This window comes from Strigops habroptila, chromosome 6, assembly GCF_004027225.2.
Source record: "Strigops habroptila isolate Jane chromosome 6, bStrHab1.2.pri, whole genome shotgun sequence".
NCBI classification, from domain to species: domain Eukaryota; kingdom Metazoa; phylum Chordata; class Aves; order Psittaciformes; family Psittacidae; genus Strigops; species Strigops habroptila.
The window spans coordinates 70664385-70680920 of NC_044282.2; the positions used below are offsets into that span (position 1 = coordinate 70664385).

At 39.7% G+C, this 16536-nt stretch overlaps 1 protein-coding gene across 2 annotated transcripts in view; it reads right to left on the reverse strand.

Annotated features, from left to right (window-relative positions):
* The window catches only part of PLCB1 (phospholipase C beta 1), a 397627-nt gene that overhangs the window by 60406 nt on the left and 320685 nt on the right, over positions 1-16536 (reverse strand). For both annotated transcript variants that reach the window (XM_030490899.1, XM_030490901.1), the window contains exons 24-31: positions 12598-12730; positions 11696-11749; positions 9909-10128; positions 5944-6124; positions 3494-3570; positions 3314-3403; positions 1015-1072; positions 80-166 (exon numbers count right to left, since the gene is read on the reverse strand). In XM_030490899.1, coding sequence (XP_030346759.1) covers positions 80-166; positions 1015-1072; positions 3314-3403; positions 3494-3570; positions 5944-6124; positions 9909-10128; positions 11696-11749; positions 12598-12730 — 900 coding nt within the window. The remainder of the gene's footprint in view (positions 1-79; positions 167-1014; positions 1073-3313; positions 3404-3493; positions 3571-5943; positions 6125-9908; positions 10129-11695; positions 11750-12597; positions 12731-16536) is intronic.

The window sequence follows — 16536 nt, forward strand, 5'->3', positions numbered from 1 at the left end:
CAGCCTACCTGCTGTGAGGACACCTTCTTTCCTGAAGGACATTTTTTAGCAGTACAACGTATGTTCAAAAACTCTTTACCTTAGGCTTTTCATCCAGTATTTGCTGACGGATCTCCTTGTGTTTTTCTACAAGTTTCTCCTGTCTTTTACTCTGAGCATCTTCTAGCTGTAAGAAAAGAGCAGAAAATCTTATTTTCAGAGACTTTCCCACCTCTTCCCCAACAAATATTTCATCCATCAAAATTAAAACATTATCATCAAAACTATGAATAATTCTTATATGAACTTACACACCTTTGTCACAAGCAGACCTGAGCACAACTGCTCTAATGGTTGTGTGTGGACAATGTATCTCAGGTGTCACACATGGGATTTAGAATCAGAAATGCCTCAAGGACTTACTGTAGACTTGCAATGCTACTAAAAGCATAATGTGTTTTAAAAATCCTATTATTTTGCTTTAGTTTTTACTGTACAAGCTGTGTGAGATGGACTCTCTTCCCAGAAGAAGAGGATTTGGATCCTAGAGTCCTCAATGAACATGCTGATAAATATGGGGCCTCATTTAACAAAGCTCTCAGACACGTGTCCGACTCCAGCAGGAATTAAGGATACTTCATTTGCTAACTCTTTAGGTTGCTTCCTGAATCAAGGCCTCTGTGAGCAAAAAATGGGCCAACTTTTGAACTGAACTCTCTCTGTACTGAAATAAACATAAAATTCAATAGTGGCATATGTTTCATAGTGATTTCACACATCAGAACTCTGCAGGGCACAACCTTCAGCACAGCATAATCCACCTACAGCTTCACAAAAGCTAACACCTTTAATGAGGTTCTTTGACTTGTATTTACTCATAGAACTCATAGAATGTTTTTTTTGCATTTCAGTAACTGTACAAATGTAATTATTCTTTATGCTGAAGCTTAGAATCTGCAGTTTAAAATTACCTAAACCACAAAAGCTGACATTTCACCCCCCCAAAATGAAAAACTAACATATGGCCTCACATACCCGTTTTATGTACTGCACCACCTCCTGGATATAGGATCGAATCATTTCAGTCTTCTCCCTGGGGAGAAGCAACCAACAAGTTATTGTCAAGAAGATCACACCAATATATTTTAACCCCCCACAACTCACAAAATAAGTAAGGCTATGCTTTGTGCTTTGAATGTAGGGATCTGCCTACCTAACTTTCATCCACTTTCTGAACATGCCCTTTGTAACAGGCTGCATCTTTATTGTATGAAGGGCTCAGATTCCCCATGACCACAACAAACCCCCTGTTCTTTCACAAGCAGCTTTTCCCATATGGTACTGCCACGTCTTCAAAGTGATGGTGGTGTTCCTTAAGGCCCAAATGTCCCAGCGCACGCTGTCATCAGTAGCTGCACACTGCCACACTGTGGCACATTATATAGTAGAGAAATAGTCTCTATCAGTGAGCAGAGTCTGCTGGTGACATCTCAGAGACAATGGCAAAGTTCCCACAAAGAGCAGGGCAGACTTGAATTCAGTCCCCAGCTTTGCTATGTAAACCACATAAAGCTGAACTTGGAGTAAATACTTTAAGTAACTCTGTGAGATTGTTATTAGGTAACCATTGGTTAAAGGCTGAAAATGAGATCCCCCCAAAGGGATAAAGGCGCATAAAATAACAACTTGTGAATACTCGAGTTGACCAGATTTAGGACAGAACTCTCAAACCTAATCAACTAAGTCATGAACAGTGAATTGCTCTTCAGGTGGCATTAAAATCCGATGGGTTTAGGTGGCTACACAGTGAGAAAAATTAAGGAAGAACAATTAATGCAAAGTCTTATCTCTGTGTAATATTTCTTTCCCAAATTTATGCAAAAGCTCTAAACAACCAACAGCCTTAACTGGGTGACTCGAATGGGATTCACCAGCAGGTCTCACTATTCTCTACTCTGCTGCGAGAGAGGACAAAGTGTCACTGGGCAGAGGAGGCTGAGTTTCCCATGTGGTTCCCATCTCACCCAAGGGCTCTTGGAAAAGCCTGGCAAAGAAAAGCCCTTGGGAAAAATGAGAAAAAAATAAAAGGAAAATAAAAGAGCATTTCTACATGTCTGTTTTTGAGCCTTTCTCATCAGTGTCTTATGAACCTCTCAGCAAGTAATTTCCTACTGCAATTGATTTTTACTGCTATAACATTTTGTAATGACTACTTTTTTCTAATATGACTTCCATGTCCTCTGACCAGCTCTAACCAGATGAAGTATTTCTCCCTCTTTTTTCATAATCAATTATTCTCCCTTTGTTATCTTTTTTCTTAGGATGTTTATTAAAATTCTATAATATCGATTCTTAAACTACTTGATGCAGTTCATTGTATGTGTGTGAGCTTCTTTCAGAGTTACCAAATACACAGATTCTTTGTTGAGAGGCTCCAGAACCTGTATAAACCTTTTTACCTGTTGTCTTTGTTACTTGGCAAATCTCAGATATTCTAGATCTTTCTCTTTTTTTTTTTGTACCTCCTATATTTTAAACTATCCTTAAATGGTACTAAAGTAAAGGCTGGTAACAAGAATATCCCTGCAAACAGTGCAAGATTAAAATGCTCCATTTTCTTTTTGAGCTGCTTGCCAAAACACGGAAGGAGGACAAACAAACCTAGATACTGTGCCCTTGGGTAGAATATGATCAACTTGCACAACTACAGTTTGTATTTTCTGGTGGTGCATAAATGAAATTAATACTCCTGTCCCTGTTCACAGGAACTGCACCCTCAGAGCTCAGCTTTTCTCTCTCTCGCACCCGAAGTGACTGCACGCTGAGTAACACTGTCACTGGAGGAGAATCACAGCATCTGAGGGGAATTTGTCACCAAAGAAGGGCAAACCTTCCAGTGTGTTGCTGCTATTTCTTCTGGAAAGCAGCTTTAACAGAGTTAAGAAGAAAAGATAACTCACAAATAACAAACCTAAGTTAAGGTGAAATCAAACCCTGCAGGAACTGAAGCCACTAAATCTGTTTATACTTAGAGGACTAGTGTCTGGATTAACAGCATCTTAGAGAATCACTCGGTCATGCCACTCGCAGGCGTGTCCCCATATCACTCACCAACACCTTTGTGACCCCCCCAGACTCTTAATGCTCACAGAACAGAAGATTACATTAGTCCCAGGAAATTAAATTAGTATCAGCACAAGAAAGGACTCCACTGCTCTGGGGAGGTATTACAGCTGCCTTGTATTTAGGGTTGAGACCTTTCTTCGATTTTCCAGTTGTGAGAAATCTTGCCTCCTCATAACATACAAGGGTATGAATCTAGGGATAGACTTACTCTTCCATTTGATTTTTGTCCTTGGACTTTGCTTCTGTGATCTTCTCCTGCCTCTTCTTGTCCATTTTTTTCTTCAATTCTTTCTTTTCTCTAAAGCATAAAAAAATAAGTAAGTTCAAAAGGCATCTAAACAAAACCCACAGGGAGTAATAATCCATTATAAGGGGAATAGCACCTTACTTTTCACATGTTTCTTTCAGTTTCTTTAGCTGGCTGTTCTGACACTCCTCTGCTACATCTGTCAACTTCTGAATAAGCTAAAAAAAGAAAATCCCAAGAAACAAAAAGATGTATTTTCAGTTAAACATCAGACATGCATCTAAGTTTCCTCTGTAGCAGACATGAAAGTGTTGCAGAGTTCCCTGAGTAACTACAAACGCTCAAAAGCCAGTAAACGTTTTTATCAGTGTAAATGCTTTCTTAACTTGCAGAGTTCAGCCTGACTTGTGTGTGTCCAACTTACACAGAAACTACTATTTCTCTGCACATTGAGGTGATGCAGTTTCAGAATATTAGAATCATAGAATCACAGAATGGTTTGGGTTGGAAAGGACCTTAAGATCATCCAGTTCCAACCCCCTGCCATGGGCAGGGACACCTCACACTAGACCATGTCACCCAAGGCTCTGTCCAACCTGGCCTTGAACACTGCCAGGGATGGAGCATTCACTGCTTCTTTGGGCAACCTGCTCCAGTGCCTCAGCACCATCACAGGGAAGAACTTCTTCCTTATATCTAACCTGATCTTCCCCTGTTTCAGTTTGAACCCATTCCCCCTTGTCCTACCACTACAGTCCCTAATGAAGAGTCCCTTCCCAGCATCCTTGTAGGCCCCCTTCAGATACTGGAAGACTAAACCCAAAATATATTTTGCAGGTTTTACCTCTGCTAGGAATTAAAATGTCTATGTTTAAATTCATACATGGTCATAAACTGAATTTATGCAATATAAATTACAAACTGAATTCCTGTGTTACTGAGTATTCAAGATTCTCTGAGAGTGCTGAAAACGTTCCTTTTGCATTGAGTATTATTAAATGGAACAACTGGGATATCAGGGTGGTCAGGTGGATATTGAAAATTCATGATAACTGAGAAAGTTAAACATAGAGAAACGTAGCCTATATTTTGATCACAGAATCATGGATTCAATAAAATCCAAGTCATTGGTTTGAAATCTGCTGCGTCCAGTCTCATTCGTGCTGAAACCACTAATAAAAAGAGGGTTCTCATGGTGGTGCTGCTGATGGAGAGGAGACATGGACAGAGCTTGTGTGCTAGTTCAATGAGTGATGAATTAAAGTGGGAAACAGGACCAATTTGATTTGATCACCCCCTCTAATTTAAGTCTGAGTCTGTAAAATAATCCTCTCAGGATGATGAGCCAGAGAACATATAATAATGCCTAGGTAGCCTGATCCAGCTTTTCAGTCCTTAGATAAAAGAAGAAAGATACCAACAATAGGCTCTCCTCTAAAAGAAAGAATCTCTCAGCTGCAAGGCAGATTTTAATTGGAATATTAACTCCTGCACAGCTCAAAGGGAAACCTGTCTGAAAGTTCTGTGCCAAAAAATGAATTTATCCTGACACTACCTAACTGGATAATGCTGAAAATGTAACTTCGCTTTGACAAATGCCATTTCCCATTCTGAAATAAGAAATGAGTTAGCTTACAATGTAAGCTCAACTATGTGGGTCAAAAATGGCTCATTTTTATACAGATTAAAACCTCTGAGATGCACAGAACTTTTACCTGAATGTGGACATACAACTGGTGATAGACTTGGGAACTGCAGCTCTGTGCTGTGATCCACAAGAATGACTTTGTGAAAAGGCCTTGCTGAGAGATATCTACTCGTATCACTCCTCTGACCTGCTCTTTTTGGATGGCAGGGCAGAGTAGACAAATCAATTCACCCAACATGTAATAAGGCAAAACAACATATAATAGGAAAAAAGTTGTGAGAGAGGATCGTCTGGACTTGAGAAACAGTTTGCACTCCTGTAACACCCTTTAAAAATGTTCTTTTCTGCCTGAGAACATCCAGCAGCATCAGCTGCCATCTGCCCAAGCTCCTCCATTTCAGCTCAGAGGGCCTATGATCCTGCTGTAGTTGTCAGCCAAGCTCCAGCTGTAAAAACAAGCTGGCTTGGACTGATGAACACAAAAATATTTCTTCACTATATACAGATTATATCCTGCATCCCCTTAAAGCCTTCATCTGCAACAGAAACAATGCTTGGCACAACTCTGTGCCCTGGGGAATGTTTGAATCTATTTTCCTGCCTCCTTGAGTGTTTTCTGTTTAAAAAAATGGCAGAACAAAACGGGAACATCATCCAAAAGCTGCAGTAAACTGAGACGTATGTAACTAGAGGTAAGGACTCTGCGTTAGCAGTAGTAATAATCCTGTTGCCTTTCTGTCTTCCATCCAAACCCTTCCAAGTTGCTACAAGTGTTAGTGACAAAGTGACACAACAAGCCCTTGAAGTTGCAGAAGACCACAGGGAAATCAAGCTCTGAAACGGACTCCAAGTAAGAGGAAGCCTCACTTAATTATAGGGTCGTGCTGCTTTCATTACTCGCCCTGAGATCGCTAAAGCAAAGCAGACAACATAACGAACGTACCAGCTTAATGTGCTCTCGTTTCTGGTACTTCTCACTGTAATACTGCTCCTGTCGGAGATTCAGCAGCTGCTGTTGTTGCTTCTCCTTCAGCTCAACTAGCTTCTGGGTCATTTCAGAGTCGAGTGCAGCTAATTCTTGTTCAATAGTTGAAGAACTGTGGTCTGGGCTGCCCGTTTCAGATCTGCAAAGACAAACAGACACAGATAAGGTCTAAATCACTACTCTCTATTTAAACCTTGTTTTTGAGGCAGCTGGTTATACATAGCCCCTTCGGAAGTTTCTGAGCACCACCTATCGGGCCAGAAGCTGATTTTAGCTCTAGTAAGTCCAATAATGTAATCTTTTAAGGAAAAAACTGTGTTAAGAGTTTATTCATGGGATGGCTATTGATTTTAAACCTCATTTTACTAACTCATCATGGTGGTGTGAGCCAGACTGAGTATAAATGAGCTATAAATGAAACTGCAAAGATTTCCCGTAAACAGATTCCCATCATCTTGTTTATCCACTTCTAGACATGTAACTTGAACTTCAAAGCTGCACAGTCCTCAGCAGAAATGGTGAATGCTAAATATTGTGAAAACAGAGTCACGCTTAGCAATAAATTTATGAGGGTAGCTTTATATCCACATTTATAAAATGCTTAAACCAGTAGGAACATCCCTTTCATCCCTTTCTTTAGTATATTCTCCCCCCTTCAGGAAATGCCATGCATAGCACACACAGAGGGAAAGCACTCTATGAGCTGCTGTCTTTAGGAGGGAAGTTATCGCCCCCGTGGGGAGTAAACCTCAGAAAGGCAGCGCAGAGGAGCAAAGGAAAAATATAATGAGGAAGCTAAAAATCAACACTAAGGAACAGTTTGGGTTGTTTTTTCTTTTCTATTTTTAATTTCTTAAGAGAGAAGGAAGGAGAGATGTAATTGGGAAAGGAGACATGATGACACTAAACTGCTCAAGGGAAAAATAAGCAGCAAAACCAGCCTCACTCTCAGGCCAACACTAAACCAAACCCAATAAAAATATGGGCAAAAAAATCTTGAAAGGCTGTGTCCCTGCTCCGCTGCTGTGTTTACTGCTGTGCTCAGGTGTTAAAGCAGTTGCCTGGGAAACCTCAGAACAGTGCATGAGATGGCCAAAACAGCAAAACCTTGAACAGGGAGGGCCAACACTGTGAGAAAAATGAGTTTGCTACTCAGAAATATGCAGAGCTTACAATGCAGAGAACTTGCTACACTGCTGCCTCTCTCCTCTCTCCTGGGTTCAAGTTCGCTGCTGCTGTCAATTCGAGTTACTTCAACTGAATTAATGTGAAGCTGCTTTCATCGCTCTGAGGAAACAAACCCCAAGGTAGCCTCTTCTTATTTCTTGTATTTTTATTGTACTTGAATATTCCACTAAGAGGTTAAGTGGTGTCAGTGTGATAGGTGAGGATAATTTAACTACAGAGCCACAAGACAGTATTAATGGATATTAATGTCAGCATATATGCCATTACATCATACGTTTTAAAGCCGACATTTCTATCTTTGGGAAGAAGAAATATGGCCTATTTCTAAATGCCGGCTAAAATAGTAAGACTATCTTTTAAGGGAGACAATCATTAAAGAAACTGCAGAATACCACCAGCAAAACACCCTGTGCATATGTATAATACCTCGAACTTCCTGTATACAATGGCTTTACTGAATCTTGACCCAGTTTCAGGCAAGGGCATGAAACATGGATTGCATCTGACCACAGATAGCACTTTTTTGTGGCAATCTGATAGAGGGGCTCCTGATGAAATAGTGATTTACACTTTGCAGTTAAGGCAAATAGCTCCAGAAATAATTTAAAATGATAAATAAAAATTGCCATTTTCCTTGGGATGCAGTATTCTATCAGAATTCTGCTGATTGAGATAATATGTACTTGCAACTTTGAAAATCCCTAAAAATATAGTCCTTGCCTTTTTAAAATTCAACCTCAGATTTTCTAACTTGCAGATTTCTTTGTATCTACACATAAAACTTCACATCTCTGAAATCACTCTGACAGCTCCATGTAATAGACTGCAGGGTTTTATTGCCTGATATTGATTTATTGTCAGATCCTAAAAAAAAACCAAACCAACCCAACCAAAATCCTTTTTCCTTAAAGATGAGTTTTTTTACTTATTCAGCTAGATTTTCTGCTCCAATCTGAATAGAATATGCTAGAGAAAAGAAAGAAACATGACATTGTTTTGTCTGCCACTGTCACACACACTGCTGATGGAAAACACTAAAATATCACTATGTGTGCAGTTGACATCCCGTCATTAAGGGAGTTTGTTACACTCAAGTGTAGAACCCAAAAGCCTGAAAACTGGCAACAGTTACGGCCAGCTGAACATAGGTATATTATGAGTATTAAGCTCTTATTAAGCCCAATGACATTCTGTCATCGAGCAAGCATAAATGAATAAGCTCCTTCCTAGGGACAAGTTATGGCCTGAATCCCAGTCACTTACATTTAGAGGTACTATTAACAAGGTTGGCAGCCAGAGCATGCTTGCAGCTTTTATCTCTGATGGTCTCCTACCAAAAATTATCAGGTAATTTTATTTAATGTTCATTCAATGTCCTCATATTTAAGAACTGCAGCTACATAAATTTTATGTAAAAGTTAAAGGATTTCTGTGCTTACCTGATTATTTTAAAATGAATTATATTAAAAAGAGAATGTTGCAACTAATGGGAGAAACAAAAGTTCAATTCCAACAGTATGAGACACTGCAGTGTCTGACATATACATGCGTATATGATTTGCCATATACACAAGAACTGCTCTTTATTAACATATGGTGCCTTGCCATATGAACAAGACAATAACTGTGGAAAGATTATCAAGTCATAACAGTCATAAATGATAAATACAACTCTCCTTCCTTATTATTACCTGAACAAGTGATATAAAAATCATATCAGCACACACAGAGAGATAGGGAAATGAAAGACTTAGAGACAGACATAACACAGAAGGAGGGTGCATGCAGAGGCAAAGCCAAGCAATCATTAAGAGATCCCCAAGTGGTCTAATCAATCATAATTTAAACAGTAGGCAAACGTTAATAACTTTCAAGTGTTTCTTTCACCTAATCATGTATCTGATGCCTTCTACTCTAGTGTGAGTTTTTTCAAGGGCTCTAACTTGGAGACAATGCTCTTCATCTCCAAATTCGGAGTATCTGTTTTACCCGTAAATAGAATAAAAGAGGACTAAGTTTTGTTCCTGTTTTGACACTTGGGTCTCTTCCACCACCAGAAAACATAACTGTGGTGGCCCACAGTAAACGAATTGCTTAATATGGGCAGGATGACCATGTGTGATGGCTGCAAAACCTTCTCCTTGCTTGAAAAAGAAACTATAAAGCTATATTACTAAGCGTGGAACAGAAGTTTCCATGGAACTCCTCCTAAAGGAGGTCAGCATGGGAGAAGATGGGGTGCTCTGATAAAACATGCTGCAGTTGACCCAAGTAGGAAAGTAAAACCCTTTATCCATGTAGGTCTGAGTTCTTTCACGCTGCAGTCTGGTTCCTGAACTGTCCCAGTACGCAGGGGATGCCCCCTCTCATACTTTGTGATTAAGCTCACTACGTAACCAGTGACTGCTGTTGCCAGCACAGCTGAGTTACCTCCCCATACCAGTGGTCTAGGGCAAGTCCTAGAATAAATACCATGTGCCCTCATTTACAGGAAAAGAGGTATATAACATGGTGAACAACTTATCTAGCTTCCAGCAGGAGAGCAGCACACCATGGAGAGTGCTGTTCCTGATGATTTCCATATCAAAGGCTCTGACTTCATTTTACCTGGGAATCTTGCTGCTTTTGATTTTCTTCTGTGCTTTAATGTTACCTCCATATTAATTGTCTATTACAAAAGAAGACTTGAGTGAAGATCTCCTCTACCAAGAACAGGAACGCTATGTCCAACATACCTTTTCTTACTGTCTCTTTTTGCTGTCTTTTCTAGAACTGATCTCCGTCGCAGGTAGTCATTTTGGATTTCATTATACTTTGCAGTATGCTCTTTGATAAGGTCAGTGGTTTTCTTGTGATGCCTCTTTACAAGGTCCTTCATTTCCTTGTAATGCTTCTTCTGAAGCTTAACAAAAGACTTCTGTTGTTTTAGCTCCTCAATGGTCTGTGCTTCCACTTCTACAACGGTAACAACAAAAACCACTTCAATTTTCTAATAATGGACGATTTCAATCAGAGAAGCCAGGAACTGCCATTAGCAGGGATGAAACAAAGCATGCTTCTTTACTGCAGGTAAGTGAAACATGCTAGCTTAAACTGAGTAGACTTACCTGGAAATACGCTAACCAGACTAATAATACTGTGACAATTTTAACTGATAGAAGAGTAAGAAGTGAGGTGACAATTTAGAACACCAAGATGTGCAGAAAATTCAGAACATCAAGATGTGCAGCAAAATAAAAACCATATATTTTCTTTCCTCAAGCCCTTTCAGATGCAAAAGATTCCCATCGGCTCAACATATAAAAACATGACCTTAGATAGATCTGAGCACAGATCTTTTTTATACCCACTGTACCAACACTTCAAGTCTCCCTTCTCTCTGGATGGGCCACATAACATATTGATGCCTAAACTGCCTTCAGAAACAGCACTTCAGCTGCCTGCTCTCTGCCCTTTTGGTGGGCACTGGCTGGAGGCATCTGTCCTGGTACCATCATGGCATCTCAGGAGAGAATTAAATTCTCTCTTGATGGAGATCCTGCATCAGAGGAGTCATGGCCATCTGGTTGCCAGTCTGGCAAAGGATCAGTAGCTCAGTCGGTAGTGGTCCAGTGCTGTCACTCCAACGACAGCTATGAAGGATGTCCTGCTCTGTGAACCTAGATCACAGCTCCAGCTCAAGCATCTGCTAGTCTGACCTGCATGGGCTCCCCCCAAATCAGCAATTCAAAAAACCCCACAAAACCCCAAAACAAAACCCCAACAGATGACTTGCATGATCTGGGGTCACAGCTCTGGAAAAGCCAGACTGAAGAGTCCTTCCCAGACAACAGACTGATGTATGAGGCCAGCAGGTACTCCCACAATCGAGGCCAGCCTCTTTTCTACTGCACATGAGGCAGACTGAGTAAGAGGCTATCAACTCAAAGGATTTCATGGGTCTTATCTGTTTTCCACACCTAAATATAGGCCTACACAAGATTTGTTCTGACATAGGAGAGTGGCTATAAAATAAATTGAGTTAGGAGATTTGCAATCTAACGTCAAGCTGGAGGACAGGACTCCCAGTTGAACAGCAGGGCACTGTCTAACTGACAGGCCACTTTGCTTAATGTAATGTTCATTTTCAGTTTTGTAGGAGCGATGGAAACACTGCAAGGGTAATGAAGATAAAATGGTTTCACTACTACTCGTAATATTCAGAACAAATTTAGCTTCTGTTCTCATAACAGTGCTGGTCTTTTGTCTGCATCAGATGGTAACGTTGTGCCTGTGAAACTACAATACTGGGATACTTTAAAAAAATTCCCTGTTGGCACCCAATACTGATCTCATGAAACATGCTCAAACATTTAATAACTTCAAAGCTGAGGAAGAAAACATGGTTTGCACATTTTCTATGAGTTACTGTAGTCCCAATTGCTCAAAGGAATGTCTAAGCCAGATGGCCTATTTCATCAAAAGCCTATTTCTCTTGACAAAATGTGCAGCATTCATGCAGTGTAAATTGTGTATTTATTACCTGTGAGGACGCTCTGAATAAGATCTTCTGTCTTTGCAGGCGCTTTCACCGAACCTAGAGGTAAAAAAGATGACTAACTCTAATTCTTTTAAGACAACAGCCATTATCGTGCTGCTTGACTGCATATGAAAACATGGCAGGTGACATATGACATAGACTGACATGGGCTTTTCTTAATCATTTGAGAAAACTCATCTCTTGAGCAGAAGAGTAGCAACATGGAAAACAACACTGATCCTGTGAAGCAACACGAAAAGAGAACCTTCCAACACCCACTTGAGCTTTGTTGTTTTACTTCTGAGGAGGATGTTATTGAGCTCACTCATAGGAGCCATTTAAGTGGTACTAGGCTGATGGTTAGTACAACTGCCCTACATTACGCTGTCAGTGCAAAATCTATCTGCACAAGATAAATCCAGCTCCTTGGAAGTCAGTTAGATCAAGCCTATGAAGACTGCAGTCATAAAATTATAAACACTGTGGTTTAGCGAGCATTTGTTATAGGAGATATGTCAATACCTATCAAAATATTTAAGTATCTAAGACTGTATTTTGTGTGAGGATGTAACTACAGGCATAAACGACACATATTTGCAAAAACAATTTAAAGAGATTCCTGCACTTGCAATAAACAGCAAAAAAACCACCAAATTTTTTTGCTTTTAATGAATTTCAGTTCCACCACAAAAGCAACTCTTAAGTAGAAGATATTTGTATATTTGAAGAAGACTGGCCCTAACAGCATCCAACAATAGGAGGAAAATTTCCACCTATTTTACAAAAACAAACCAACCAAACACAACCCCCTCACTTTGTTCTTTAAATGCCAAGCACATGAAAAATTATTATCCAGATTTATGTTGAAAAGATGGGACTATTTTGGTTTCCCTTTGTTTTCTTACCTGGTGCTGGTTGGCTATGGACAACCTGAGTTGCTGGTTTCGGTGTAAGAGAGGCAGTGTAATTGACTCCATTTTCTGCTGGTGTTGGCCTAGGTTCACTGTTAGCTTCCGATGGCGCATCTCCATGGTCAATCTAGAAATACAGAATGATTTCCATTACTCTTCCCAACTAACAGATTTGGATTATTTATCTGCAGGTCTAGTTTAGGCTCTTTTAAAAAATGCAATATTCTGTAAATGTTATATATATAAATCATTCCAACAGCAAACAAACAAAAAAGATATCCTTAAGAGCTGTGGTAATCCAGGTGGTTCATTTTTGCAGGGTGAATTTCAAGAAGAAATAGAGCATGTATTATTCTGAAAGAGTATTTTTCTTTTAAGTGGCTATAACTCATGGGGGACATCTCTCAGTACAGTACATATTAGCTGCACCAGATGTGAAATCTGTATTTTATTGAAAAGCATTGTTCTCTGCCGTAAAACCTTTCTAGAAATAACGCAGAAGCTGGCTTGAAAATGCTACTCAAATCCCTGCTGTGAACAAAACGTGTACACAAAATTACTTTCACATTTCATAGCTACACACAGCACTATCATTATTCACCGTTCTTACAGTACAGAGACATGCTTCTGATTCCCAAGATCTTACATTCTTGGAATTACACTCCAAGGGTAATATGTAAACAGTACCTCCATCCTGCTGCATAAATACATCTGTGGTATCCAAATATTTAAGCATTTTCCACAAGCTTTTCTTTCTCTCCAGTTTCCTAAAGGCTCAGGCTTACAGAGTGCGTTGTACTATGCATTAAACACCTTATCATTTCCCTTGGTTTTAAGCAAGCACCCGGCACTCAGCAAGAAGAAGGTTATTCAAAGCCATTCTTATTTTGAAATGGCCAAGCCCTGCTTCCTGCTGTCCCTGCGAGGGGCCAGTTGCCATGGTGTCTCAGGGTGGTTTTGGATTTGTTCCTTCAGCTGCTTCATTTCACTCTTTGATGGTAATCACATTACACACAGAGGCAGGATACCACAGTTGTTGGTTTTTTCCCCTTGATTACTCCACACTTGCAAAGTATCAGCCTGCACTGCACCATCAGAGGCAAAATACATTCTGATCTAAGTGTTTTGTGCTGCTCCTGCTGATTTCCTTCATCTTGGCCCTGACAACATACTGCATATTGCAAAAGGATTTCTGTCTCAGCAGCCTGTTTCTACCAAAATTATAGAAGAGAGATACTGTAGTCAGAAACATGATGTAATTGAAAACCAATGCCAACAACATCATTTATCTCAAGAAGGAATGACTGCAATAAAATAAGGAAAAGCATGATCTAGCCAAAATTTATGACAGTAGAATGATGTGACTGGCAGAAGATGTAGCTGTGACAAAACCATGGTTATCCCCCTCAATTCTCCTTAACATATACTCCTCACAGGATGCAATTCATTAGTTTAATAAAAACAATGTTTGCTATACAGATCATCAACATTTAATAAAAATAAAGCTAGTATTCCTAACTTCTGGCAAGTCTGTGCCCCAAAAGTCCCTACACGGGAAGGCGGGTATTATCTTCCTTTTTGGGAACTATGCTTCACTGCAGCTTGTTGAGAAACTATTAATAAATATAGCCTGTCAGGTTTGGACATAAACCATCTGTTTTCAGAAAGTAAAGCAGAAATGTGAGACAGGATCAGGAAGTGAATGAGGAGTAATTTTTACTACATCAAGCAATCTAATCTCATTAAAAAGCACTTTCTCTTCTCATAATTCATCACACAGAATGCTAAAATAAACATGATTGTTCCTTGGTGGAGAATATTTTAGGCTGGTTTTAAAACATGATGTAATCCAGCCTTATGATTTATAGTTTTAATATTCACTGAAATTGGTTTATATTCCACATGTTACCATGTCTTTTGCAAGACAGTATACTTACTAAGTAGAAAGATATGCAGCCATATAGGTACATATCTATATGGTCTATTTTTATTTAAACAGAGGAAAGCAGCTGCAATGTATTGGGGTTGGGAGACGTCCTCTAAGCAAATGTAAGCATGGCCTCCCTATATAAGAAGTGTCAAATCCACTGGATTTTCATTACTGCAACTTGGTGTAATCATTATGATTTTCAAAATTATGCCTGAAGTTTCATTTTAAACAGTGGTATGAGCTATGCTAAATGCAGCTGCTCTCCTAGAGATGTTTCTGTTTACTTTCCCTATCAAAATCATCTTATTTAACCAAAGGAGCCAACTGGCTTCATCTGATTTATATCCAGGCATGCAAAACAATAGTTGCTACTTCAACACTGTTTTATGGGTAGGAACAACAGGTCAGACGCTCTGCTGCTTCCATGTCACACACATTATCGAGCCAGCAAGGCCTCCTGACTCCCTGACTCTGCAGTGGGAATTAACATGCAGCCCCAGGAACATCACACCAGCAAAACAGCCAAAATGCATTTCACCCTGGCCAGCTTTGACCAAGGCCCTACACACTTCTGCTGCTGTGACTGCTGGGGTGAAAATGTACACATTAGTTACATCAACTTACTTTAGGCTGTGATTAATTCACTCCAAGGAACACCCTGCAAATTACTGTGTCTTATTTCTCCCGTCTGTAAAGGACACCAGGCAGGGAACCTTCACTACCTGTATGCTCATAAAGGTTTACTGTGTATTCAGATATCTACAGTTAAAGGTGCAAACCCCACACTTGGGGGTATTACAATGCTTTCATTCTGAAAAAATACCTGTTCTAAGGCCAGGCTGGAAATCCTGAACTGAAAGCTAAGGCTAGGAATTCATATTAGGCTCATGACAGGAACATTGCAAACAAGTACAGAAAAGATGCTGTGAATTTTGTCAGTTCTTCAGCATTCTTCATTTATGTTATTACACTGATCATTAACATGCAGAGGAAGTTGAAGCCTAAAGAAAGGCTAATTCATTTGTTCAAAGCAATTCACTATCAGCTATCTTCTTTGACCACTGTTTAGCAAGAAGCCTGGGGAGCTTCTGACAGAGATGCAGTTTGAACTTAAAGGTAGCAAAGAAATCCCTCAGTTTTCCTGTGACAAGCTGCAAGAACCCAGCTCACACAAATAAATGTGTGTGAGGGGAGGGAAGGAGGTGTGGGGAGGTGGAATCTGTGTTAGGAGACAGCACAGCTTAGCACACAGTTATAGAGTGTAAATATGAACCTCTACATGGGAAAATTGAATCCAGGTGCACTTATGTGTACACTTCTGGCAAACACACTTGGGTTTATTTAGCTATGTTGCCAGTGAACTACTTGCAATTATTAACTGATGTGATTCTCCTGGGCCCATGGAAGTGATCAAAACAATCAGCCTGGCTGAGTGATGAAGAAAACATTGTCATCTCCTGACATGATTCATTACCCAGGATGGATGTTTAGAAACAGAAGGTAACAATGGTGTTTAGATTGGCACTTGAAGCAGCAATTTTGTACCTGTCCTTTGCTACCGCACCTAACTGAACACATTTTTGGCAAACATACTGCTACAATCATTGCAGTTCTACTTCTAAAAAGTATTTTTCTGCTACTCCAAAACAAGCTCCTTTATCCTATGAGCTTTCATGAGAGATGGTAGCACTACAATTCATCTTTCCTTCTTCCCATTTGCTTTAGAACATACTTTTGTGACAGGATTTTTTTAACTAACAAATAAGCCTGCGCAGACCAGGAAAATCTGTACTTTTTCAAAAGTAAAAACGACCTCCAAGGTACGTAAAGGATTATGGTAAAAAAAGACTTTGCTATTAAAATAGAATCTCATGTGTAGAGCGTCCTAGATAAATGTCTAAGATACTATTGAGCATTTCGGAGTGTCCTCATTCAGCCGAACTTGTGACACTGCACAAAGAGTAAATTGTTGGCCACTGAATTGTAATGACTTTCACTCATCT